Below are 27,876 nucleotides of genomic sequence, written 5' to 3'. Positions count from 1 at the left end.
TGCGTTTGCGGAATAAGTGTTAATCCACTCGTTTTTAGCCATTTCTGGGGGCGGCCATTTTGTCTTCTGTCAACTGAAAATGACATCACAACTGCTCACAACGACCAAAAATGACATCACAACTGCTCACAACGACCAATCACGGGCCTCCCCCAGAAATGGCTAAAATGGCTCCGTGATTGGTCGTTGTGATCAGTTGTGATGTCATTTTTGGTCGTTGTGAGCAGTTGTGATGTCATTTTCAGTTGACTGAAGACAAAATGGCTGCCTCCAGAGATGGCTAAAAACGAGTGCATTTTGCTGCTTAACTTATATTCCACAAACAAAATTAATCAGAATACCGTGTTGCAACTAGTGGGCCTGCTAGGAACATATTCTTGAAAAAAATATGCTTGGGTTGACTTCAGCTTTAAATATAACATTAGATTCACTTTAGTCTGTACTTAGCTTACGCTGATGGTCAAACACTTCTGATGTGTACAGTTTGGAATTCAACTAAAATTTTTAGAAAATATAAACGTGTACTTTGGTGGGAAAAAAGTCACACTCACGATTCTTCGGTGGGAATTCAGTTAACAGTCTTGTATGTTTTTGATCCACACTACGCAACAGCAGACTACACACTTGTAGGCATTTCACCGTACTTCGACCTCAGTTCTTTTTCTAATACTTTTTTTGCAACACTTGCTCCAAAAGCTGGACCTAACTCAACAAGAGGTGTAAAGTAGAAGAAAAATACACAAAATATTTGTGAAGTATGGAAATTCGTGGTGGCGGCACGGTGGTCGACTGGTTAGCACGTCCGCCTCACAGTTCAGAGGTCGTGGGTTCGATCCCGGCTCCGGCCTCCCTGTGTGGAGTTTGCATGTTCTCCCCGTGCCTGCGTGGGTTTTCTCCGGGCACTCCGGTTTCCTCCCACATTCCAAAAACATGCATGGTAAGTTGATTGGATACTCTAAATGGCCCCTAGGTGTGATTGTGAGTGCGGTTGTTTGTCTCTGTGTGCCCTGCGATTGGCTGGCAACCAGTTCAGGGTGTCCCCCGCCTACTGCCCAAAGACAGCTGGGATAGGCTCCAGCACGCCCCGCGACCCTTGTGAGGAGAAGCGGTACAGATAATGGATGGATGGATGGAAATTCGTGGTCAAAGCAGTGAGATTCCAAACATAGTCACTTATCAATAATAAGACTGTTTTTTGTTTTACAATGCTTCTTTTTACAATCATGTCACAAGAAAGTTAACAATTTACTGTAAATGTGCAAGGCACTTGGGTGACTCACCTTCTAGTTAGTCATTAAAGCTAAGAATTAAGTTTTGTTTTGTTTTTACATTTTACAAATAGTGTTTTCATTACACAATTTAGCACATTAAAATCATCCATCAAAAATGACCAGGACAGTCAATAAAGATTTTGTGACGAGAATGTTTGTAACACAATATTTCTTTTTATTGTATTATTAATGATTGCAGATATTATTTTAAAATCTAAACAAAAGAGATGTTTGATTATGTTTGACCTTGGAGGTTCAATTAAAATGAGCTTATATTGTCCTTACTACGTTTATGTGTCAAAAACTGCACAAAACTCAAATTCCTGTGTCTTTGAAGGGGAAGTCAACCCAAAAATGTTCTTGACAATAATATGTTCCATCTGCCTCCACTAGTCCAAGCATGGCATTCTTAATATTATTATTGCGTTTGTGGAATATGAGAAATCGACCCGTTTTTAGCTAGTTCACGGTTCGGCCATTTAGTCACTTCGTCTACTGAAGATGACATCACAACTTCTCAGGGCTCAGGTAACGACCAACCACGGCTGACATGTTTTCTGAGCTGAGCCATGATTGATCGTTATCTAAGCCCTGAGCAACTGTGATGTAATTTTCAGTCAACAGAAAGTGCCAAAATGGCCGCCCCCTGAGATAGACGAAAACGAGTTGATTTTACTGCTTAACTTATATTCCACAAACGTATTATTAATCAGAATGCCGTGTTTCGACTAGTGGGGAAGATAGAACGTAACATAGTAAAGAAAATTATGGGGTTGACTTCCCTTTTAAACATTTGTGATAAATATATTGATGCATGGATGTATGAATATTTATTTAGATTAGCCATCTTGACAGATTGGCTCTTTTAGAAGAGTGGTCGTCTCCCAACCTCAAAGATGTGGTTCCTTCTCTCTGTTCCGCTGTGACCATGCAGGTAGAAATTACAATTTGAAAAAAGCTGTATAATTAGCCTTTTGGCGTTGTTGTTGTTGCTATATTATCATTGTATTAGGTATGATGACAACTCAACATCTAAATGAACTTCTATATATAACTATGTAAAAAGTAGCAGTACAATTTGGTGTTCTGTGTAAATAAATATCCAGGAAAAAATAGAACTCCAAACTTAAGTAGCATCCTGAGTTTGACATTTGGACTTCCGGCTTGCACTGTGCTCAAGAGGAACTGCAGGCAGATGGAGGCCCTCTTGTTTGATTCAACACTTGTCTGGGTTATGACTTATGTCATATTCTCCACACAAATGTATCCATGATTGAGCCATATATTCTCATTAAATTCAATTAATTTTTAACATGTTAAAAAGTTGTTTTACATCGGCATCATACTAAAATAATGAAGAAAAATTGAAGCAGTAACCTAGTGAGGGGCGGGCGGGTCAATTGAGTGGGTTCAGGGTGGGGTTTTTCACCAAGGGAATCACATTTCCCAACTCTGTGGGCCTGAAGACTCAGCTCAGAACTGAGAGCGCTTTTGTACTGCAGAGAGGAAGAGAGCGAGCTGTGAGACAGGGGGAGTACAAATTTAGCCCGAATTTCATCGCACACATGCACTTGGATTTGTCTCGTGGATTTCTTAATCCTTTCCTTCCAAAATGCTGCAAGGGTAAGACACTTGCAATTTTGCAACCATGGATTCATACAAATTAGACGAGCTGCATTTTTTTCCACACCGATTGCTTCTGAAAGGCCCTCAGTCATACATCAGTGCACCTTTGACAAGCTCTTCATTCAAACAAACCTTTCTCATAAAACAGTATATGGAGCTATCTTGGCCAACACGTTTCAAACTTTTTTTCAAGAAAATCTCCACTTCCTAACAAAATGGAGCTAATGGCTGACGTTTCTCCTCAGGTGGCCTCTAGTTTTGCATCTGGTCCTCCTGTGCTGTCGTCCTGCATCTTCACAGGTTCTGGAAGGTAACGTTCATGCTGCTCCTGATGTTGTTAATTCATTTCGGTCTTGAGAATGTCATTATTATAGACCATCATTGTAAAACAAATACGACTCTACAAAATTGAAATACATTGCATGCTTGCTGAAAGGTACAGGACATAATTCTCTGAATTATTTTCAGAGTTTCCTTTTAAGTCATATGCCACAAAAACTGGAGTCTATACTGTACGCTTTTTTAGCCAGAGGTACCTTCGCTGTTACGTGGTTCAAAGTCAAGCAGAAAAACTACAGCTGAGATTGTGAGCCATCAGGTCATCTCTCATGTCCAACCATGTTCTTCTGGATGAAGCCACAAAAAATCCTAAAGGCACACTGCGAAAAAAATTTGATTCAAGAAGTGGAGGGTTTATAGCACCAAAAGGGGTTCAAATATGTTTTCTGTCCAAATACTTATAATTAATTACTCATGTCTATCGATACAGCTGTAATTTTTATTTATTTTTTCCTTTCAATTGAGCCTCTGAACCAGAGGTGCGCAAAGTATGGCTCGGGGGCCACATAGCACATGCTATGTTCTTAAATCTTACCCACTGATTTACATTATCAGGAGCCCTTTTAATATTTGTTCCATTACTTCATTTTTTCCCCCTCATAAAATTGTACTTAGTCATGTTTCATTTGTTCATCTCATCAAACAATGTGTCAATTTATTTACTACAAATAATAAAAAAAAGCCCAAACTATTCTATAAGAATGAATATATGATTAAAGAAAATAAATAATTGAATTCAATATTAATGAAACTAATTGGAATTAATACATTTTCATAATTCTTAGTAACAGTAAATACTAATAATTTTTGTCATTCTTATTTTATTGTGAAGATGTAAAGATTGTATAAAATTTAAACATATATTGTAATATGTTATGTAATTGAAGCACTTAATTAATTAATTCAGTTAAATTGACTTACAATAAGAACTGAATTATGATTTAATTATTCAAATGAACAACATACATACATAAAATACAAAAATCTCAAGAAAATTAACAGATTTTCATTAATTAATTCATGAATTGATTAGAATTAATCTTCTGGTTAGCACGTCCGCCTCACAGTTCAGAAGTCATGGGTTCGATCCCGGCTCCGGCCTCCCTGTGTGGAGTTTGCATGTTCTCCCCATGCCTGCGTGGGTTTTCTCCGGGTTCTCCGGTTTCCTCCCACATTCCAAAAACATGCATTGTAGGTTGATTGGACACTCTAAATTGCCCCTAGGTGTGATTGTAAGTGTGATTGTTTGTTTGTCTCTGTGTGCCCTGCGATTGGCTGGCAAACAATTGGTGTCCCCTGCCTACTGCCCGAAGACAGCTGGGATAGGCTCCAGCACGCCCTGCCACCCTTGTGAGGATAAGTGGTATCGATAATGGATGGATGGATGGACACAGAACAGTATTTTCCAAATTTACCATACGCATTTTAGCTACTTATATATTCACGCTTTTTTTTCGCCCCTTCATCTATGAATGACCTGGCCCATCTGTCCATTTTAAAAATCAAATGTGGCTCTTGAGCTCAAATGTTTACCTGCCCCTGCTTGAAACAGATCTTCAAGGCTTGTTTGAAAACTACAATCGACTCAAAAAGAAGATTAATTCAAATGCTCCTTATTCCCTTCAAATTAAAATTAATTAGCAGTGACAACAACAGCACATCTTCTCCCACAGACCCAAAACAACTTCAGCAAATCACTAACATAGTCATATCCACTTATTCCCTTTTTTTGCACCTCTGATGTTGTGATTTTGGTTGCGCTACCTCCTGTTGTGTGCCTCATGTACAAATATGTGGGAGAGATTGCTTGTTTGGCAGCAGGGCAACTTTCCCTTTGGGTGCATGCAAATATGTGAGTGTGCATATGCGCGTGTAGTAGTAGTCCCAGTTGTTCTTATAGGACTAGTTTAACACCATGCATGTTCAAGTGTGTGGGTGTGTGCATTTTGGCAAGTGATGATGAAAATGACTTTCCATTTTCAATTTTTTTGTACATATTCATGCAGACCTCCATGGAAACATTAGTGCTTTTATGGTGAGATTATTTATTCCCCACAAACTAAACAGCTCATTACAACGACTGCCAGGTTCAGAGGAACCACCCTGTAACTGCCAATGTTCAGATTTAAAAAAAAATAAAATAAAATAAAAAAAATAAAAATACCAGAGGGAAGCTTGTCATTAATTACATTCACCTCTTCGTACAATAAATGTAAGCATTGTTCTCTTTGCAAATACAGCATATCCAAAATATAAGATAAATGTATGTATATTAAAATTAGTGACATGAATTCATGATAAACACATTATGTAATATCAAACAAACATTCTTGTTACTTAGTTGTCTGCTGTATTTGTTTTTCTGTTCCCTGAAAAGAGACTACAGGTATAAATTAGCAGTTTAGCATCTTATTAGAAATAGGTGCAATAAATGTATAACCCCCACATATATAAATATATTTACACTATATACAGCATATGCAGACACACAAATGCAAACCTTTCTGATGGACCGACGGACTTTTGCCGGACTAACTGACGGACTAACCAACAGACGATTACAATTGGGTTAGAGTGGAAAAATGACGGACTGACGAATGACGGACCAGCAAATTTTGTCAAATGCCCATTTCTGGTAACCACAGTCATAAACCAATGAAAAAAAAATGAAATTGAAACAATGCATTATCTATGTAAAGGCAGAATCACTGTAAAGTCTCAAAAGGGTTCATATGCCTGTTCTGCAACATTTGTTCTCTGTCTTAATCTATCCCTTAGGAGCAGTGAGCAGTACCTGGGAACACATTTGCTGTGAAACAGATGATATTTTTAGCTTGTCAACGTGATTTTATTATTAGTTACTTCTGCAGTGTAATTAATACTCAAACTCAGATTTGGGTTAATTCAGAAACAGAACTATCTTTATGAAATTTAATTCATGTCAAGCTTGTGAAAACTTGCAGCACTTTTTCCATACATACCGTAATTGTCCTTCTTCATTTACTCTTTCACAGTGCGCCCAGTGTGCTTTTCAACCAGTTTCCACCCTTGTCGTTATTTGTTGCCAGTTCCATCATTGCATGGTCACGTATGAGATGAGAGAGGCTCCACTTTGTAAATGCCGTCAGTATACTGTATTAGGATTGGACTGGCCCAGAATGTGTTCATTGAGCAACATTGACTTTGATTGGAACACTGCTGTGCACAATGGAACAACTGTAAAAGGTAATGGTGCAGCTGTCAACTTTTTGGGATTTAATGGTAACAAATATTCACTGGAAACTTGAATGCCTAAAGACTGGACTTTGAAAACAGAGTTGTGTTTTCCATGATGGTATGTGACAAAGCAGAACCTAATTCCCCACCGTTGTGTTGAACAAATTACTTTTAAAAATGAGAAGTCCAAAAAATTCTGATGTACAGGAGTAGGAAAGGAAAATGGTTTGGACTATATTTGCTTTAAAGTTTGGTTGCTGACTGTTGCTCATTCTACTGTGCAATCTACTGTACAAAAATGAGTAGCTGCTGTTTGTATCTTCATTTCCATGGTTACTTTTGAAAAGTTAACCATGAATCATTATCATTGTGTGTGTCACACAAGCTATGCTTTGGAGCAGAAAGGCTACAAAGACTGTCTGTCTACTAATTGGAAGACTCCATGTAGTAACTTCATACACTTGTGAAAAGTCTCAAGTGTTTTGCAATTTTTACATTAACCTGACCATTATATGCACTGTACGGTTGCTTAAAAAATAAGTCAACGCAAACATGTTTTTTTCAAGAATATGTTCTATGCAAGCCCACTAGTTGAAACAGGGCATTCTGATAAATATTGCGTCTGTGGAATAAGTGTTAATCCACTCGTTTTTACCCATCTCTGGGGCGGCCATTTTGTCGACCAATCACGGCTCAGATTCAGAAAACAGGTCAGCCGTTATTGGTTGTTGTGAGCAGTTGTGATGTCATTTTCAGTCGACAGAAGACAAAATGGCCGCCCCCAGAGATGGCTAAAAATTAGTGCATCTTGCTGCTTTACTTATATTCCACAAACACACAATTAATCAGAATGCCGTGTGTCAACTAGTGGGCCTGCTGGGAACATATTCTTGAAAAAAATATGTTTGGGTTGACTTCCACTTTAATGGAAGCAAATATTTTAGTAAACTAGTTTACTGTGATTAAAAGTAGTCCAACACTGTAAATAAAATAAATCTCAAAATAATGCTCCGTTTGTGAACTTGTTTGAAATTTAAATACACTTTAAAAAAAAAATACAGTTTATATAACGATCTACAGTCTGTGATTTGTAATGCTAACATTTAATGTTAGCGTAAAAATATCTAATCCTGTATATTTCCTTTTTCGTTCTCAAAAAGTAGTTGTTCGTTGAACAATTTGACCTCAAACTCATGAATTTAGAAATAACCAAATTTGCAATAATATTACTGTTAATATGAATAAGATCCAACTGAACTTGAAGTGGCGGCACGGTGGTCGACTGGTTAGCACGTCCGCCTCACAGTTCAGAGGTCGTGGGTTCGATCCCGGCTCCGGCCTCCCAGTGTGGAGTTTGCATGTTCTCCCGGTGCCTGCGTGGGTTTTCTCCGGGCACTCCGGTTTCCTCCCACATTCCAAAAACATGCATGGTAAGTTGATTGGATACTCTAAATTGCCCCTAGGTGTGATTGTGAGTGCGGTTGTTTGTCTCTGTGTGCCCTGCGATTGGCTGGCAACCAGTTCAGGGTGTCCCCTGCCTACTGCCCAAAGACAGCTGGGATAGGCTCCAGCACGCCCCGCGACCCTTGTGAGGAGAAGCGGTACAGATAATGGATGGATGGATGAACTTGAAGTGACTAAGAATTCCTTTTGACGGCAATCAAAAGCCATCCACATGAAACAAACGTAGTAGTCAAGTTAGACCAAAATACATTTATTGGTAAAGCACAGCCAAACAAATCAGTTGTTTCCATTTGTGCTTTAAAATACAGGAAGGTTTTATTTCAGTGAGAAATGGCTGCTGATACCTTTCTGTCAATCATTGACATGTTCAGTATCAGGACTTGAAGTCTGAGAAGAATCTTTAAGCACCACATCGTAGACGAAAGTGGGTATCAATAACAAAGCAGATGGCAAGGACTGGATTTTACTGACTGGCAGATCTTATCTTAAAGTAACACAAAGAAGTGTGTGTGGGAAGCCAGTCTCACTAGGCCCACGTATATGTACACACACTGTGCAAGTGCACAGAAACTTACATCGAATAACTGTTGGTTTGATACCTACTAAACATTTGTGGATCGGTTATTGTTCAACTAGCCTTAATCAAGGCCCATAGTCTTAAATTAATGATGGGGAACAAACAAAATTAAATGGACAAAGCAGATCCGCTGTAGTATCTGTAACAAACCTGCCACGATATGAAACTTGAAGTTGATTGTACATTAAGCATTCAAATAGGCCCCGTGACCGTCTCAACAATAGTGAGTGTTGTCAAGTGGGAACACTGTAGATGGTACCCTGCCAGTGACACTCTGCAGCAAATATGAGATAATATTTTCCTGTTACATTTTTTCTGAAGGTTGTCTTTCATTCCACACAGTAAATGTCTGTCACCAAGCAGATTGCTCGGCTTTCTTTTTAGGCACAAGCCCATGCAAAAACATCATTGGATGACCTCTTTGTGCTCTTCAGGGGGTGAAATCTGGGTGACAGGATGGATGGCAGGGGATTTGGGAAGTGGGATGGGGTAAAAGTCCGAGACACTCGATGTCATGGAAACAAGCCCTCTGCAGATGGTCACCTCTGATCTCCAAAGTCCAAACAATGCATTCCTTTATCTGCAGTATGCTGTAGGCCTTACTTACAGCGGGAGGTTGAGAAAGCAAATGAGTATATGTTCCAGATAAGACAATTGTCTTAATAGCTTGTCACTCACGCTGTTGGTAAGCTATTCAAATGTGAAATGTTCCCATAAACAAGCCTTTGATCTGCTTCCATCTAACTACATCTTTTGGTTTTAGGATTTGTTGTTGAAATTCTGTCGATTGAGTGAAATTGAGCTCAATGCTAACTTAATATTAGCTATGTCGATGTCAGTTTGAATTATTCGTTTTGTTTCTATTGTTTTTTTCATATGGCAAGCATAAACTCAATGTGCCTATGGATAAAAAGCAACATGGCGATACATTTAAAATGCATTTAAAACTGGTGATCATGCGCTCGACGTAAAAACGTGCGTAACTTCCTTTTCGTGCCAGCGATTTTAGTTTATTTATACAAGTGACAGCCCATTTAATCGAGGCGCAGGAAGACGGATTTGGCTCTCTGCGGACATGCATGGTGGTCCTTATGGTATTTAATTCATAATATGCCACTAGCGTGGGACAGTCACTCTGAATCATTGTAGAAATTAATTCACTGAACGAATTATAATCCTTACCATCTTAAAATTATCTTTAGTAGCTCCCCCGTCACTACAAGGTATGAACAAAATTTGAAATCATTAATTTATTTCCTGAAGATATTTCATATTAATTTTCAGACCCTCTTTTACCCCAACGTTTGAAAACATTTGAAAGAAACAAAGAAACTCCTGGGATTAAATGTCCGGACTGTGAAAAGACAAAAAAAAAAAAAACGTTTTTAAAAGTGAATGGGTTAAAAGGTAATAAGAACATACAAATACAATCACATTTAATGTGAAGTAAAAAGTTAAACCCGTCAGGGAGAAAAGTTAAACTTGAGTAAATCCAAGGTAAATTATAGAAATTAAAACCGTATGTATTGTTTCTGTTCGTACTTACACTTATTTACAATGAAATAATTTGTCATGTTACTTCTGTAGATTTGTTTCCACTTCACTCTTCTTTGCAAGATTGTTTTAATTTAGCAACACTGAAGGGCTTTTGAGCATGAACAGACTTTTTCGGGTCATGCTACAGCATTTCAGTCGGATTCAATTCTGGATGATATATATTTTTTGTTTTTGTTTTGGTTTTGGTTTTGTTTTGTTTTTGTTTTTGTTTTGTTTTGTTTTGTTTTTCAAAAGTAAGACAAGCCTTTATGTTCTTTTTGGTCAGCAGTGGTTTCCACCTTGGACCTCTGTCATGAATACCATTTTTGCCCACTTGAATTTCTTTGGATCGTGGCATTTTGTTGCAGCTTTTTGAGATCGTTTGGCCAACTACATTTTACCAGACCGGTTCTTTTTAAAGCGGAAGTCAATCCAAACATTTTTTTTCAAGAATATGTTCTAAGCAAGGGCGGCACGGTGGTCGACTGGTTAGCACGTCCGCCTCACAGTTCAGAGGTCGCGGGTTCGATCCCGGCTCCGGCCTCCCTGTGTGGAGTTTGCATGTTCTCCCCGTGCCTGCGTGGGTTTTCTCCGGGCACTCCGGTTTCCTCCCACGTTCCAAAAACATGCATGGTAAGTTGATTGGACTGTCTAAATTGCCCCTAGGTGTGATTGTGAGTGCGGATGTTTGTCTCTGTGTGCCCTGCGATTGGCTGGCAACCAGTTCAGGGTGTCCCCCGCCTACTGCCCAAAGACAGCTGGGATAGGCTCCAGCACGCCCCGCGACCCTTGTGAGGAGAAGCGGTACAGATAATGGATGGATGGATGGATGTTCTAAGCAAGCCCACTAGTTCGAACAAGGCATTCTGATAAATATTGCGTCAATCCACCGGTGTTTAGCCATCTCTGGGGGCGGCCATTTTGTCACTTCTGACGACTGAAAATGACATCACAACTGCTCAGGGCTCAGGTAACGACCAATCACGGCTCAGCTTCAGAAAACAGGTCAGCCATGAGTGGTTGTTACCTGAGCCCTGATGGCTAAAAAGGGGTGAATTTTGCTGCTTAACTCATATTCCATAAACGCAATATTAACCAGAATGCCGTGTTTCAACTAGTGGACCTGCTGGGAACATATTCTTGAAAAAGATATGTTTGTGTTGATTTCCTCTTTAAGTGAGTTCTTGATTGAACAGGTCTTGAGGTAGTCAGGTTTGGGTTTGGTCAGTGAAAAAGGAACTCAGCTTTCCCAAAAATGTGATTAGCCACAGTTAATTTCTTATTTAACGTGCGTGGCAATTCCTTTTTCACACAGGGTCAGGTAACTTTGAATAGATTTTCTTCCCTTAAATACATAAAATCACCATACTTAGGTTATCTTTGTCTATTATTCAAATTGTTGGGATGATTATAAACATTAAAGCTGGCAAACTATGCAAAAAATAAGAATTTGAAGGGGGGGGGGGTACTTTTTCATGTCACTGTATTTGACCTTTATCCAAAGACACTGAGAAAACAACATTTAGATATTTCAGTTTAAAAGCATCAGTGCATCAACCATAGTTGCAGAATGCAGGTTGTTGTAACCTGTTTTCCAGGAGTGATCACACGATGCTCCCAAAAAATGGATTATATGACAAAGCAATATGATCATTAATTGCTGTCCCCTTGTTTTATCAACAACTCGTTATAAGTGACTGTCACAGAACTCCAGTTTTTGGTAAGATCCTTGATAATGTGTAGTCAAAAATGAGAACATAATTTAACGTCATTTAAAACCAGGCAATCTAAACCCTGTTAGCCATTCATGCTCAAGTGGCTCCGGATGAATACAACCAGCACTCAGACTTCTGCTGACGTTGGCATACAAACAATTTTAAGATAAAAAGACAAGGGCCTGGATCAGTCCACTGCAGCGTTGTATGCAAGGTCAAATGTTTGGGTTAATGCTCCCCTTGGGGCAGTCTCCTCTTGTGATAACCTCTCTGACTCCCACTGTTCTTCTGTTTTCACCTTTCCTCTTATTTCATCTCTCTTGGCCCTGTGTTTAAAAGATCTGTTTTGTGTTAGAGTCTTGTCACTTTCCCACAATTTAAACTGTGTATTCAAAAAAAAAAAAACTTAAAATCCTAAGATGAAGAGCAGAATGAACACAAATCAACAATTTTTGACAATTTTTTATCCATGTTTTTTTCAGGTCATTGTTTGTGGAATTCGCTGTATTCTTTCATTTAGTGCAATAAACATTTTTCATTTGACGCATTAACACACATTTACGAAAGGTCATTATGTGGTATATGTATGTGGTATGTTTTCCTTGTCTTGCTGATGTCTATAGGGTTTTATAATCCTAAACTACACATTCCATGCTGATGGGTAAACTTAAATAAGTTGACTTTGGTGCTCCAGGCTTTTAATCAGTCCGACTCACTCCTCCTAGTCCAACTCAAATGGATCGAAGTTATTGCGTGGCGATCCTGACGTGCATGGTATTGTTTAAACCAAACTTGCTTGCAGATCCACTGGCATGTCTTTCCTTGATAAATAATAAAGAAGAACGGCAGCATATGGCAAACTCAAATAATTGGATGCGGTCGAAAACAGTTTGTCGCGCCAGTACCTGGCGAAAACCACCTGCAGCGTGATTACTGGGACGAATATAGTGTCGGGAAATGGGAATGCTGGGAAGGGGCGTAGACCCAGTTGTGCATATGAGCAAAACATTTAACCATCATAAATGTCCAAAATGCAACATAAAGTGCTATCAATTAAAGTTGCTATCAAAAATATGACACAAGAAATATGGCTACTAAACCATGTATCATCCTCATGGTCCCTGCTGATATCAGGCGAAAGGCTGACTACAGCCTGGAAAGTCAATTAAAGGGCATATAGTGACAGACGACCATTCACCATCACTTTCACACTCCCATTGAGTAGGAATTGAACACACAATGCTGCACTGAAAGGAAGTCGGGAAAGTAAACCAGAAACCTAACTAAAGTTTGCTGCTTTGTTGTGTGAAAGGTCACCTTAAGCTTGTGTTTGAGGGACATTCCTCCAGAAGCAGTTTAATTCATTCCACAAAACCAAAAATGGTTGTAGACTTGATTTTCGCTTGGATTCACATTTCTCATGCCACTTTTAGTTGTTTCTATTTAATGCATGCCCTGACTCCTTTCTCCGCATGATGATATTATTTTTTCTAACTCTGGACTGTCTGGACTGGATTTTCCAAAAAAGAGCTTTTCTTCCTTTCCTGACTGAACATGGCCTAGAAATATGAAATGAAAACACGTCGTAGGGGGAGTGAAAGAGTGAGAGGAAGCTGGGGGCAGTGCATGAGAAAAGTCACATTTGAACACTGGCGTCATTGATCAGTGGCTACAGTGTGTGCGCGTGTGCGCACGTGTAGTTGGTGTGTGAGTTTAGAGTAGAAGTTAGAGCGAGAGGTATAGCATTACCTGAGAACAATTCCTCTCTGTTTGACCTTTGTAAGACCTCCTCCCATGTTTCTGCATTGTTTTGCGTATTTTTACACTTTTCAGTAACAGTAGCTGTCACATCTGTCTCACAGTTCAGATGTTTGTGGTTCGAATCTCGGCTCCAGAATTCCTGTTTGGGGGTTGCGTGCTTCCTCCCACATACCCACAATATACATGTGTGATTTTACATGTTAGGTTCATGAAAACTGTGGATTGTCCATTGGTGGGAAAGTGAGTTGAATGCGCCCTGCTATTTATTGGCGATCAGTTCAGCATGTAGTCCGCCTCTCACCCACAGTCATGTGGCTATAGGGCAAGCCATCGAAAAAAAAAGGATGGATGGATGCTGTCCCGATATACTGTAGCTACGTTATTAATTAGCTGCTTTTTGTATGATCGAGTGCGCCGTATAAATAGCCTCTTACAGGTATAGAGTTAGTTCACAGTAACGTCGGAAATCGTCAAATATGTCAAACTGTTTACCTCAGCTGCAAAACTGTAGGCATGTATACCCTTCAAACAGCATATTTAAGGCTAATTTAACATGACAAAAATCCATAATAATAATGTAAAGCTAACCAAAGCAACAAATATGAACAACCATAAAAACCTAAACGGAAAACAGTACTGTATATGTATGTATACACGTTAGGACGGTATTTCATGACTACTGTAGATTCCTCTCAGCGTGGATGAGCTCCCTTTGGCTACTCTCTCCTCATATAGTTTCTCTGTGCCTTGTCATGTCTTTTTTACATAGTTTATCAGATTATATGTGTGTTTTTCATGTGTGTGTGAGTGCAAGTGTGCTTGTGGATACCTGTTTTGTGTATGTTGGGAGGGGGAGAGCGGGTCTTCTTTTTATCTTGTATTTAGATGTTTTTATAGTACAGCACTTTGAGTTGCATTTTGATGTGTGAAAAGTGCTATATAAATAACATTTGATTTGATTTGATACCATATTCACTCATGTGTCATCGAGCTTTTGCTTGCATTGCTTTTTATGACCACCAGAGGGTAATACAATATCAGATTGGTTCAGGTTGTGCTCTCTTGTGCAACAGTATCACTAGCTTTTAAAAAGTGAGAGCTACTTCTAAGGTAGGCTACTTACCAGTGCAAGGGCTGCCATTTTGATACACACTTGACTTGACTAAAATAACAAATTTGCTCAAATAACGTCACAAAGTTATTCATGTACTTTTGATTAATAATTAATTAGACTCATTCATGTGAAGACAGTGGTCATAATAATAAATAGTAAACAGGTAAATTTGCAACACTATTAGTATGAATCTCTTCATTTTCAAAAGATCACTTATATCACATTGTCCCATCACTGGTCAGCTGTTTTTACAACGGGCGCATGGTCTACCCATGTGATGCTCGGGCGCTACCTGGTGCCCGCATACACCATGTCGGTGACCCCTGGTAAACGAAGTAGTATAGTTCTATATCTGTCACAAATCCGATAGAATAACCAAAGCCATAACACTATTACAGTTCTAACAATGGAAGGAGGCTAAAATCTCCCATTTAGTCTGAATGCACCATTGATGTACTTTTTACTTGTGTGTGGTGTTCTCAATCTCTAAGGGCAACATTTGGGCCTCAAAAATGTTTACAGGTGATAATAAATTTATAGTAGCTACTATGATTGGCTGTGACAGTAAACCAATTAGAGTTTATTGTTAGAATTGTTGGCTAGAGCGGAAAGTGAGAGGGAGGTGAAGGGGTTACTTTTCCTGGAATCCAGAGGCCCTAAATGGGGTCACTATGTATAGACAGTGGGTGTGAGTCAACATGTAAACTTTTATAATATATGCTACCTCATATGTGATATGAATGTGATCTGCGTTGTGTAGATGAATTGATCATGATAATGTGTAAAGAGATTGTTCCTCCTTTTGTGTTTTCCATACAATATTTGATCTCGAATAACTTACTGTAATGAAAGTCTGTCAACGAATCAGTGACTTGTGGGAGGTTGAAGCACAATAATGCTGGCATGGATTAGGTAAGAATGGCTCAGGACACATTGTCAGGATGCACCGTTAAGGTATCCCCATATACCTCACGCTCTTATCTGCGCTTATCAATCCCTGATGTTAAAGCCCAGCAGACCACCCCAGACCTTTCTATTCCTCCCGTCTGACTAATCCACAAGGATTCAAGCCAAAGGCCAGTTTCCTCAGCCTCACTAAACCCATCATCTGCTCCATTAGAGGGTATCCGACCATTCTTCCCATCATGTAGTACTGTATTGTAACAACAATGGCACCCCGGTTTCACCTTTCAGACAATTAGTCACTTCAATAAGCAGTACTTGTCACAAAGACTGATGTTCCAGAAACGCATATTACAACCTCAAGTAGAGTTTGTTCTTGTACACGTGGGCTGGAATTGATCACTCTCATAGTGGTATCACATTCATTTCAGCACACGCTATGTTCCATACAGCACAGTAGACTGGTGTGAAGCACATCGTTCTAACGCTCCTGAGGTTTACCATTCAAATATCAACTCCAAACTTTTTGTGTAAATTATACATCTTCCCCCAGTATTTGTGTCTGTGGTACTGCAGCTTCCTCACACATCCCTAGAACATTCATGTTAGGTTAATTGAGGACTCTAAATTGTCGATGGCTGTGTATATGCAAGTGTGTATGGTTGTTTATATGTCACCCTTTGAATGGCTGGCGACCAATCAAGGGTGTATACTCTCACCCAAAGCCAGCTGGGATAATTAAGCTCACTCGTGAACCTATTGAGGGCAAGCAGCAAGGCAAGCTAACTTCTTTTGAAGTAAAATCAAAAGTTAGGTAATTCGACTGAATTGGGAACATTTACAAGAAATTATATATAATTATTTATAAGAATACTGTAGCCCCTGACACAATCCAATATTATTTTTTAAGAAAGCCATGTTTCGCCCTCAGTCATACAAGACAGTAACCACTTCATTAACTCCTTTGTTTCACTTTTTTGGGCACAGTCTTAACATACACACTGTAATAATAGTGTTTCAAATATCTTGCCTTGCAACTAAACTGCTAGCACTGGCTTTGACCAGAGGGAGGCGAACAGCAAATAAACTAGCCAAGTTCGTGGTAAGTTAGCTAAGTTCATAATGTAGCAACATATTTTTGTTTGGGGTACATTGACGGGCCATCTAATGAGTATACATATTCCATTGTTTAGTTTGCAACGTCTTTCGATACTCGCCATTACCCAAGGACAACATTATCCTTTGGGTTCACTGCATCAACTGGTCACAAAGCTAATTACCGGTAGTAGCAGGCACATTTGGCTTTCCAGAAATCTTAACATTTAACATGCTAAAGGCTAACTTCGCGTAAAATGCGTTTCGCAAAGGTTTTTGGCGAGACAAAGTAATTTTAAAATATGTATTCAAGCCTTTTTTTTTTTTTTTTTTTTTTAATCACAAAATGCTATCCCTCATGTGACCAGTTGGGGGCGCTAGGCCAACCCCGAGTCTTCCCCGAGGAATGACACACGTCAATAGGATAGAGAGGATCAGCAACTTGTTTTCTTTTTATTTTAGCTCAGTGTAAAGATGTTTTAAAAGCCCGTCTTTTGGGAAGGGGCGCTTTGGGCGCCTTGGTAGTCCCTTCACCAGGCTCTTGGGTGCCCCCTTCATCGCAAAGTCCTGCTTCCCTTTAGGGTTGCCAGTCCAGCTGGCAACCATGACCAGCGTCACCTTGTGTCCAGAGCCTGTAGTTAGGGCCTCACAGCAAACGTGGTCGGCAAGAAATCAGAACTAAAACTGGGCAAGATGCTTTAAAAGATTTTCTAAAATTCCACTTCAACATTCTATCCAGTCTGATATGATAGGGTAGAAGACACAGAAGGAGTCCACTAGTCAGTCCAGCAGGGGATTTTCGACTCTTCAATCTTTCCTCTTTGTCTACTTAGCTCATAAAGCCTTGGTTCACAGCCCACCCTCCAGCTCTTCCGTTGGCAGTGCAGCCCAGCAGTCCCTCCAGAGCTCTCCCGCGACGTGTCACACCTGTGCTAAACGGACGCTGTCCTACAGAGAGGAGTTTTAGAACACAACTCTATACCCTGCCCTCCAATCACAGTCCCCTGTTTATTTGGGGTTAATCAATGCCAAGAAATCTGTCAATTATACGTCAGGGTTAGGACAGAGCCACCTGGTGACACATACGCAATTAATAATGTAACATGGTCTAAGCAGCGGGCGTGCGCCTCACAGTTCAGAGGTCGTGGGTTCGATCCCGGCCCCGGCCTCCCTGTGTGGAGTTTGCATGTTCTCCCCGTGCCTGCGTGGGTTTTCTCCGGGTACTCCGGTTTCCTCCCACATTCCAAAAACATGCATGGTAAGTTGATTGGACTCTCTAAATTGCCCCTAGGTGTGATTGTGAGTGCGGATGTTTGTCTCTGTGTGCCCTGCGATTGGCTGGCAACCAATTCAGGGTTCCTACTGCCCGAAGACAGCTAGGATAGGCTCCAGCACGCCCGCGACCCTTGTGAGGATAAGCGGTATCGATAACGGATGGATGGATGGTCCAAGCAGCCATGATAGGTTTTCTACAAAAAAAATGGTACAGTTGGTACAAACATCCTTTGGCAACATCCACAATCTAGAGCTAACATTCCAAGAGTCGCTATCAGCTGATTGAACGGGTATAGAATGAATGTTCACATTTAATTACTGCCTCTATATTGGGACTATATATTATATAGGTTCCTATATTCTTTTGTTATGTAATTTTGTTATGCAATTTTAACCCCCGTAAAAGCAAGTAATAGATGATAAAAGGCTACTTAAACATTTTTTACGTTTGACCCTTCAAAAAAATTGTCAAATGGAGCAAATGATTAGAATCAGTCAGAAATGTGACACATTGTTTATTGTCATTCTTTAAGCGATGTCAAACCATATAGTATACTGTTTAGTATTGCAAAAGCAATCATTTTATTGGAATTTGATAACACTCTGGCTAGGGGTGGGAGAAGTAAGTGATTTGATACATCGTGATTCATACAAATTCAAATTTTTGCAATGCTGACAAACCCCAATTGGCAAATGTAACATCATTACACTGTAACTTATATAACTGTAACGTGAGGGTTTGTTGATGGAACACACCTTATAAAATGAGAGAGAAGGATGGAGGATTTCTTCTTTCAACAACACTTTTGCTCTTCCCACGACAGCAACCAGCACATACTGTCCAGTACCTCCTGACACACTCTATCACATGACTAAACCTAACCAATCAGGAGTTAGCAGGATTTAGGTAAATGCAAATGAATTCATATGTAAATAAGTAATGTAAATAATAATTCTGCAAACATAAAAGTAAATAATATATTCTAACAAAGTAACTTAAATACAGGAATTAACTTTTGAATTTACTGTACTGTTAAAACTAATATTTCTCAGTATAAACACTTACAAATTTCTGAACCCTACATAACTTATACTGTAACATTATAACTTATTTGCCAAACTATGCAGCATTCAGCCAGTTTCCACTTCATCATTCATTGTGCAGCGTCCTTAAATTGCCTTTCTATATTATTTCGAGGTTACAAACTTCAAAAGATGGCAGACTCAGTTACCACCGTATTTACTATTTTAATTTGACTATTTTATATGTATAGGAAATAGGTGTTTTTCCGTACAAATTTGCATTGTAATTACAGAATGGTATTTTCAGTTAACAAATGGTTTCTATTTATGTTTTATTCTACTGTATTTATTGTTATCTTATATTTCATATACTGTAACATACTGTACATATATTTAGTGTAGTTATGACTTTATTACTGCATTAGCGTAGTTTTGTGATAGACTGGCACATATCAACTTACAAATATGGAGAATGTTTCCACCACTGGAACAAAACTTGCTTTTAAACCCAGAGCACCCTCTATCGGCATGTGCGAGTACATCTCAACCAAGGCAAAATTGTTGGAGGTTAGCACTGTAGTTTATGCTGTCAAAAACATAAATGATAATGGCTCATTGTTATGAAAACATGTATTGTATGTGTGAGCCCTGCGATTGACTCTCACACCCAAAGTTAGTCACTAGTGGCTTCAGTCCATCTTGACCTTGATCTTGACAAGTTCTGCATTAGAAGTATAGAAATGGATGGTGTTAAGACGCGAAATTCATGTTTTGTCGAGGGAGGCCAATAGCTCAAGTTGGACAGAGAGGAAGAGAAGGAAGGAGAATGAGCTCACTGTAATCTGCCCGTCCACCCGAGTGAAGGGACAAGGGAGTGAAAATCAGGTCTGCTGTGTGGTGGAGGGCCAGAGGAAGGGGAGTCACTAATTACAGAAAGAGGCGGGGGGAGAGAGGCAAAAGAGAGAGAGGTTAAAGAGCATGAGAGGATATGGAGCAAAGACAGTGAGAAGGTACAATACTGTTCCCTTTTTTTTTTCTGTTTTCTGCATATGTGAGTCGCAGCTTATAGTTGTGGTTCTTCATTGCGACACAGGATCCATCTTTTTACACATTCCTACATGACACTGGGAGAAGAGAATGGGAACTCTTTGCATCTCACTTGCTCTTTTCCTCCTCTTGCCCGCACCTGTGCGAGCTCAATGGTGGAGTTTCATCTGGGCGAGCCCAAAGAGCAGCCCGAACCCTTCTACTCCGTCCATGACTACACCGAGCCCTCTGGACATGCAAGGGACAACATCGTGGGTGGGACATGAGGACAAGACAACAGGGACCACTTTCAATAGTGTGATCCAGACTGAGATGTCTATTCTTAGCCCTGCAAGATCTTTCCAAGGGACGCTACCTCCAGATGCAACTACAGTTGTGATGATCAGTAATACCAGATCCCATTTCAAACCACTGAAACGCTGGCAGAGTGGTGAGTGTACAAACTGGAAGCTATGAGACACCTTTCCTATGCTTTTTATATCTATGTTGCATTCTGGTCAGTAGTTTGTAGCCATGTGCTATAGTGCCAGTGCTCTGACAAGTGATGCCCTAACTAGCCTTGCGCATGAACTGATGAAGCCTGTTAGGATGAGAGGCGGAACGGCTGCTAATGATCTCACAATGATCACTTTGGATCAGAGTTTTCAGATCAAGACCCAGGTTAGAAATTTGGTTGGTTCCTCACTGAGATCAATGCTTATTAAATAGTTTAATTGTGCACCACAGGACCAATCAAGATTACAAAAGACAAATGTGATTAAAAAAGCCTTTTGTGTGTCTGCTTGATTGTCAACAAAACGAAGCATCATACCCTAAGATTTGATGAGACATTAAAATTGTATACCTTCATGGACCCCAAAATCAGGCAAATTGAATTACCATAAAATAAAATAATCTGTCCGGGTAAGAGCCCATTTAGCACATTGAGGACATGTCATAAGACAATATTTGTCTCATACTCGTCTGGACGAAAGTAAATTGTTGAAGCTGCTTCTTCTGTTTAAAATGCTGTCAAGATTCTGCATGCAGACCTCTCACTTTCTTGAAGCCCTTGCTTTTGCTCTGGTAGCACGCTGGTATGTGACATAGCCGTACCCTGATTTGCGTTGCACTAAATCTTTGGGAGCCTGAGAAATCTAGGGGGAGTGGGCCAAACAGCGGGAAGCTTTTGTGTGGCATGACAGGGTCAAGGTGGGTTTAAAAGGTTATGTGCGGCAACACGAAGGGGGTGGGTTTTATAAGTCTCGACAAGCTGATCAAGCATTCATGTGGTCAACATGATGAGGATTATGTGGAGTTTGAGAGATTTCGAGGAGAAATTGTGGCACAAAGTTATCTTAATGGCTGACAGATTTACGAAGAAATTCTGATTGAACTGACATCTGTTGATGAAGTATGGATGTATGAGCCCTAATTAGTCTCCTGAATGAGTACCATGTCTAGCTGGTGTTGCACTTTTCCTTTAAAGGACAGGTTAAGTATTTGGCTTTGGTCACAAATCTACTGAATTGGTAAATGGACTTTGTGAAGGTATTGTTACGCAATTTAATAGTACTGACACACATTCAAAAGTCAAATAAATAAAACACTGCTTCGTTGATAATCACGGTTAGGACGAGCGAGGTATTAAACACCAGTCAGGATATTTACAGAGACTGAAGTGTGAATGAGTAGACGTGCACATTTATTTGGATGAGGAATGGCCCCAGTTTTTCAACCGACAACACGCCGTCCAATGGAATGTAACAGCCGAAATGGTGCGTTCCAATGCGGGGTGGTGTTGACTGACATGCACGTTCAAGACACGCCTGGTGTTCAATGAGGTCTTCCCTCACTCTGACGCCGACTCTGTCGGACAATGCACGCGACTGCTTGGGAGGCAGCCCGACAACATGATCACCTCCACACGCTGCGCGGACAGTAAGGAGCTAATGTTGTTGTGCTAACGCCTTTTGTTTTAACGGCCTGAAGCTAGTTGCTGCTATTAGCTGTACCTTATTCTACTGTTAGCTAGAGAGGGAAGGGGGGGTGGGGAAATAAAGATCCATGCTTGCCTGATTGCTTGCCAGCTGCCAGTCGCCGTCTGCCTCCTGAGAGTTGACACAAGTTTAGCGTCGCTAAATGTCCGAAATATAAACAGTCGGGGTTCGTGTGCGCATTCATGCTGTTGTCCGCTTCAGCTTGTGAAAGTGGAGGAGCAATCGCCACGGTATTTTTGATTTTGTGGAGGTGATCATTATGAGATCACATTTCATGTCAATAAATCCAAACGATTGTGCAGGACACTTTTATACTGTGGCGATCGGTCGCCGTTTTAGACAACAGAACTGACAAGGCGAGCAATATTACCATGCTTGCCTCCCTCTCGTGTTGTAGACAACTGAGACAGAAAAAATAACAAGCCCAGCACCAAAAAGGGGCAGGGAAATGTATCATAAATCTAATCACAAAAAAAGCCCTTAAATCACTACTGAGTCTTTTTTTGGGGGGGGGGGGGGGGGGGCATTTTAGTATTGATGTAATTTTTACATGCAAACCTATTATATAAGTGCCAATGTTAAGCTCATCCAAGTGTCCCTTTAAGGTACTGTATAGGTCTTTCTGAATTCAGAGCTCTAACGACTGCATCCGATGATTACGTTAAGTAGTTTGAACTTTGTTTTCATTTGCATGTGTCACATCTACAAATGTAAAGCTTGCAAACTGAACAGTATAGTGTATCATGGTCTGAGTTTGTATAAAGGTACATCAGCTGTCATTCTATCTTCCTCCAACGCATACTTACACACACACACTCATTCACACTAAAGCCTCTAATCGGGTATGTTTCCAGTTGGTCAGGCCGATAAATTAGAGAGCCCCAAATCTTTGGAGTGTCTGGTGTAATCTGTAGTTTTGGTTCATATGGGTGAAAAAAATCTGTGTGGCCTCCATCTAGCACAATGACTTAAAGATTAAGAGGAGTTTGGGGGTTAACATTGGCCTTATTGCGGTTGTTCATTTGTGATGCTCAAGGTGAGGGGGAAGGATTAGGAGATGTTTTATGTCAATAATAAATCCTCACTTGGGTAGCAACCGAGAATGTGTGTGCATGACTATAGGTATAAATACTGTATCAGGGGTGGTGTTGACTGACATGCTGAGGTGAGAGTTGGTCACTATGGAGACAGCCAGGGCTGGAGTGGGACTCATTTTCAGCCATGGAGTTTCAGGACTGAGAACGGCCCACTTTAGTTCACGTTTGAATGAAGATACACAATTTTACACTATTAGTGTATCAATATAAAATAGATTACCATTCACTCCTACGATATTCAAATTGCATTTGATCAAAAAACAAATGTGTACATAATTTGCTTACAACATCACGATCAGTTTTTATTTGAGCAAATATGAGAAGATAAATAGTTAAAATGGACAAAAGGAGAAAATGGACTTTTAGTCAAGTGCACATTACGGCACATTTACCAAACACTGTTAAACCGGCAAGATTATGGCAGCTAACATTGCCTTCCGCTTTGTTGCTGTTATTTCCAAACCTATTCACACCACCTCTGGTGCACTACTTAGCCGACTGACTCGAACTTGAAGACAGCAACAGTAATCGTAGGAGGCTTTCCCATCATGCTTTGTTTGTTTCCGTTACAACAGTACAGATATGGTGAAATGTAGTTACAGTATTGTTGTTTGAAGTAGTATATAACATTTTTCATACTTTTGGTATTAAATTATTTTGATTTGGTGACACCCTTCTCTTACTAACAAAGGTAGGCAGTCAGTGCTGTTTATAATATAATGGGCCAGGCAATACCAATAGTTGCACCATTGCCTATGCATTTGTACAACAACAAGATAGTCGGAATCAAGTGTTATGGATGCACTTTACTAATGTCAAAATGGATCTGAGGAATGGAAGGAATTAATGGGTGGGCTGAAGTCTATATTGCAGTCTGGCCCAGCGGAAACCGGGCCTGGAGATTGGCTCAGTGGTCGAGAATAAAGGGCATGTGGGGCCACATATTCACATATGCACATAATGGTATACCTGTAGTTGCCACACATTGTGAAATACTCTTCTGGAGGATTATGTCCTTGCAAAGTAGTGCACTGAAGCTTAAACACTGTCCGGATAAAATCAAGGCCAATAAAAGTTAGGAAGATTCAGCAGCAGGCTAGAAGATTGTTAGTTCAGACATTTGCTAGAACAAGTGTATCTAGACAAGGAAGTGGACACAGGTCAATCTGGGCGTTTAAAACCCCCGATAAAAATGAAAAAATGTCAATCCAAAAATTCGGAGGTTTCGTACAAAGTGCTAAGCTATGCAGTAAATTTCCACATTGTGTCATACATTTTTCGCAAAGGGGGCAGCAATCAGGATAGATTCTGTTAATTTTCTCCCTTGAGTAGTGTGGCCTATGTATAATTTTAAATTGTATCAAGCAATGACAGGCGCATGTTAAACTTTTATCAACTCTCTGGGAGCGTCTTTGAATTCTCATTTTTGCCTAGGAAATTTCCTTTCCTATCCAATCCGAACGAGTTGACCCGGAAGTACTTAAAGAATAGGATCGTTCAAATTCTATAAATGCTTAGGAAAGGTGCCTGAATGCTCAAATGTTTTTAAGGTCCTTTTAGCAAAGGTTACTGCTGACCAACCTTTACAAAAGGATATTACCCACAATTCTTTACAGCAGCAACATTTTAAGTAACAACAGGACACCGACGTAGTTGACAGACTCTGCAAATACGCTTGAGTTTCACGCTGAAGGCTTATGTTTAAAAAAATCAATTTTAAAAAATCGTAATAAAATGTTTTCTTTTTGTCACAAGTGGGTAGTCAGTCAGGCCAAGAAATACATGCTCAAAACAAAAGGAAAGGTGTGGTTCCACGCAAACAGAAATACAATTATAAACACCATAATTTATTAGAGAATGGCAAATTCCAAAATCCATTTTTCACAAAAACAATAATTAATATCTATATATTTCTCATTTGATTATGAAGCTGATATTTTGCAGGTAAAATCCGCAAGCTAGAGACTTACATCAGCAATACTCGCCGTTGATGTCAGTTAGGGAAAGTGGAGTCAATTCATTTGAACCAGTGTTGTCATTTCCCGTGTTCAGGAATCGAATCATGTATCCCTCCTTCACCCAATGACATAATCCAACGAAGATTGAGGAAAGGTGGCATAACAGACCAATATTGTTAAATGCATCCCTGGTGGAATGATGGATGGATCAAATTTAGGTTAATCTCGAGACAGATTGTCCATTGTCTAAAAGATTTCTAGCTAGCTGCCGATTGTCTTGCCAGTTTTTTCATCTCTCTTTGAGCTGAAGATGTAATCCAACAAAGGTGAAAGAACCGGAATTACATCATCAATCGAGACACCAGAAATGAACGAATCACTTTTACTCATCAATAATTCTACAATATGTATCCTGCTCATCTAAAAACAGTTATACACATATTTAGTAATATTTTTTTCATAATATTTCATTTCAGTGGCGTTACCAGGATGCCAGGTGTGGGTGGGCATTAGTTTTAAAAAGTGCTACAATGCTCAAGTACGGTAGGTTGAAATCCAGTGTAGGGTTACTGCACCTTAAAACATGTTTTGTTTTCTCCTTAATTGAGATAACTGTTGTTGTGACTTGGGCTGAACAAATAAAAGTTGATTTGATTTTGATTGTTTATATCCTATTCATCAGAATTACATCCAATTTTCTTCGGGTGGGCAGAACGTGTCTGTGGGATGTGGGTGGGCACTGCCCACCCTGCCTCCCCTCTGGTAACGCCCCTGTTTCATTTAGATCATATAATTCTTATGCCTTTCAAGGTGACTCAACTGGGTGGGACGGAGGTGCCCTAGCGCCCTCTACTGACAAGTCAACACTGAGCAGAACTGTATGGTTAAAGTCAGCCATTGTATGTTTGGACTCATACTCTAGCTTTTGCATGAATATGTAAACAAACACCTTTCTGACAATTTGACAATTTTGTTACTCCACACCTCAAGTTTTGCATTGTCTGTCTTGTCAGAGCGAAGCTCCGGAAGTCATCTGGACTTGACGGAGTTAATTGGCGTGCCCCTCCCTCCTTCTGTCTCCTTCACTCCTGGCTTTGAGGGCTTTCCAGCATACAACTTTGGGCCCGAAGCTAACATAGGCAGACTCACCAAGACCTTTGTGCCAGGCTCATTCTACATCGATTTTGCCATCATTGTCACGGTAACACTGAAGAGTTTGAACAGAAACATGTATTTGAAACACTCCCTAACAAAACAGAATGCCATATTTAACGTTTAAATTCTCGACAAATAGTGGTAAAGAGGCCAGGAAATTGTGCCCCAATTGTGGTATTGTATGTTTAATAAATATTTTCTCCCTCTTTAATTTTTTATATTTCTTGTTACTTTGCATCTTTACTGACATCCAGTTTAGTTTAATTTCATTGATTTAGTTTAGTTTTGTATTCTCTGCCTAGCTCTGCTTTACTTTGTCTGAAAGTTTGATTGATTTGATACAGGTACACACAGAAATTATTGATGATTCTTGTTCATACTGGTGGCATGCAAAATGGTACTTTACTCTTTATATTTGTGTACTGTATGTGGTTTGTGTAATTAATTGTAAGGTAGAATTGGTAAAACAGAAATCAACTGCAGTTACACTTTATTTTTCATTTACCTCAGATCCGTCCAACCAGCCAGAGAGGAGGCATGCTCTTTGCCATCACAGATGCCCGTCAAAAGGTGGTTGAGTTGGGCTTAGCCCTCACTCCAGTTCACGCAGGTCTGCAGAATATCTTATTATACTACACTGACAGTGAAGAGCCATCCCATAGCCAGAAAGCTGCTGCCTTCAGTGTCCCAGATATGACAGACCAGTGGACACGCTTTACTGTAAGTTCTACAGTAAGATATTATTTGAGAAATTATACTGAAGTGCATCTAATCTGTAATGTACCTAAACTAATTATATTTTGACACAAAACAATGTTTTAATTGTGATTATATGTATTTATTTAGTTTATATTCATTTTTTTAAGGATATTTTTAAAGAGAAGGTAGTGGAGATGGAAATATCCATCCATCCATCCATCATCCGTACGGCTTTATCCTCACAAGGGTTGCGGGGGTGCTGGAGCCTATCCCATACAATATTATATATATATATATATATATATATATATATATATATATATATATATATATATATACACATACAAAAAAAGGTAATGACGAAGAGGTTCAGTTTATTCGGTTGAAAATGAAAAACCCTGCTGAGCAAGTTTTATTGTTCAAGGCCCATATTAATGCTATTTTTAAGTCAGGACTGTGTCTTTTTGACATGATAGGTTGTTGTGGAGCACAATGAGGTGCGTCTCTACATGGACTGTGGCGAAGCCGAGAGGACGACCTTCCATCGAAAGCCAGAAAGACTCACTTTCTCACACAACTCTGGCATTTTCGTTGCAAATGCAGGAAGCACCGGGCTTGAGAAGTTTGTGGTAAGTGGAAAATACACATGTTTATTCATTCATTCATTCATTCATTATCCATACCGCTTATCCTCACAAGGGTCGCGGGCGTGCTGGAGCCTATCCCAGCTGTCTTTGGGCAGTAGGCGGGGGACACCCTGAACCGGTTGCCAGCCAATCGCAGGGCACACAGAGACAAACATCCGCACTCACAATCACACCTAGGGGCAATTTAGAGTATCCAATCAACTTACCATGCATGTTTTTGGAATGTGGGAGGAAACCGGAGTACCCGGAGGAAACCCACGCAGGCACGGGGAGAACATGCAAACTCCACACAGGGAGGCCGGAGCCGGGATCGAACCCACGACCTCTGAACTGTGAGGCGGACGTGCTAACCAGTCGACCACCGTGCCGCCACACATGT

The 27,876-nt window shown here is 40.0% G+C and overlaps 1 protein-coding gene across 5 annotated transcripts in view; it reads left to right on the top strand.

Moving 5' to 3' along the window:
* The first annotated feature begins 2,741 nt into the window (after window positions 1-2,741).
* The window catches only part of col15a1b (collagen, type XV, alpha 1b), a 55,992-nt gene continuing 30,857 nt past the window's right edge, over window positions 2,742-27,876 (top strand). For 4 of the 5 annotated variants that reach the window (XM_086043176.1, XM_086043177.1, XM_086043175.1 and 1 more), the window contains exons 1-4: window positions 19,924-20,392; window positions 26,010-26,197; window positions 26,662-26,871; window positions 27,327-27,479. In XM_086043176.1, coding sequence (XP_085899302.1) covers window positions 20,053-20,392; window positions 26,010-26,197; window positions 26,662-26,871; window positions 27,327-27,479 — 891 coding nt within the window. In that variant the 5' untranslated portion in view covers window positions 19,924-20,052. Of the gene's footprint in view, window positions 2,895-3,142; window positions 3,208-19,923; window positions 20,393-26,009; window positions 26,198-26,661; window positions 26,872-27,326; window positions 27,480-27,876 lie in introns of those variants that run through there. The other variant, XM_086043179.1, reaches the window with a different exon arrangement.

This window comes from Filicampus tigris, chromosome 10 (assembly GCF_054856515.1).
Source record: "Filicampus tigris isolate MCC_2025a chromosome 10, RoL_Ftig_1.0, whole genome shotgun sequence".
Lineage (NCBI taxonomy): Eukaryota > Metazoa > Chordata > Actinopteri > Syngnathiformes > Syngnathidae > Filicampus > Filicampus tigris.
Note: the sequence above shows the minus strand (reverse complement) of the source record. Positions and strands in the feature narration are given on the sequence as shown.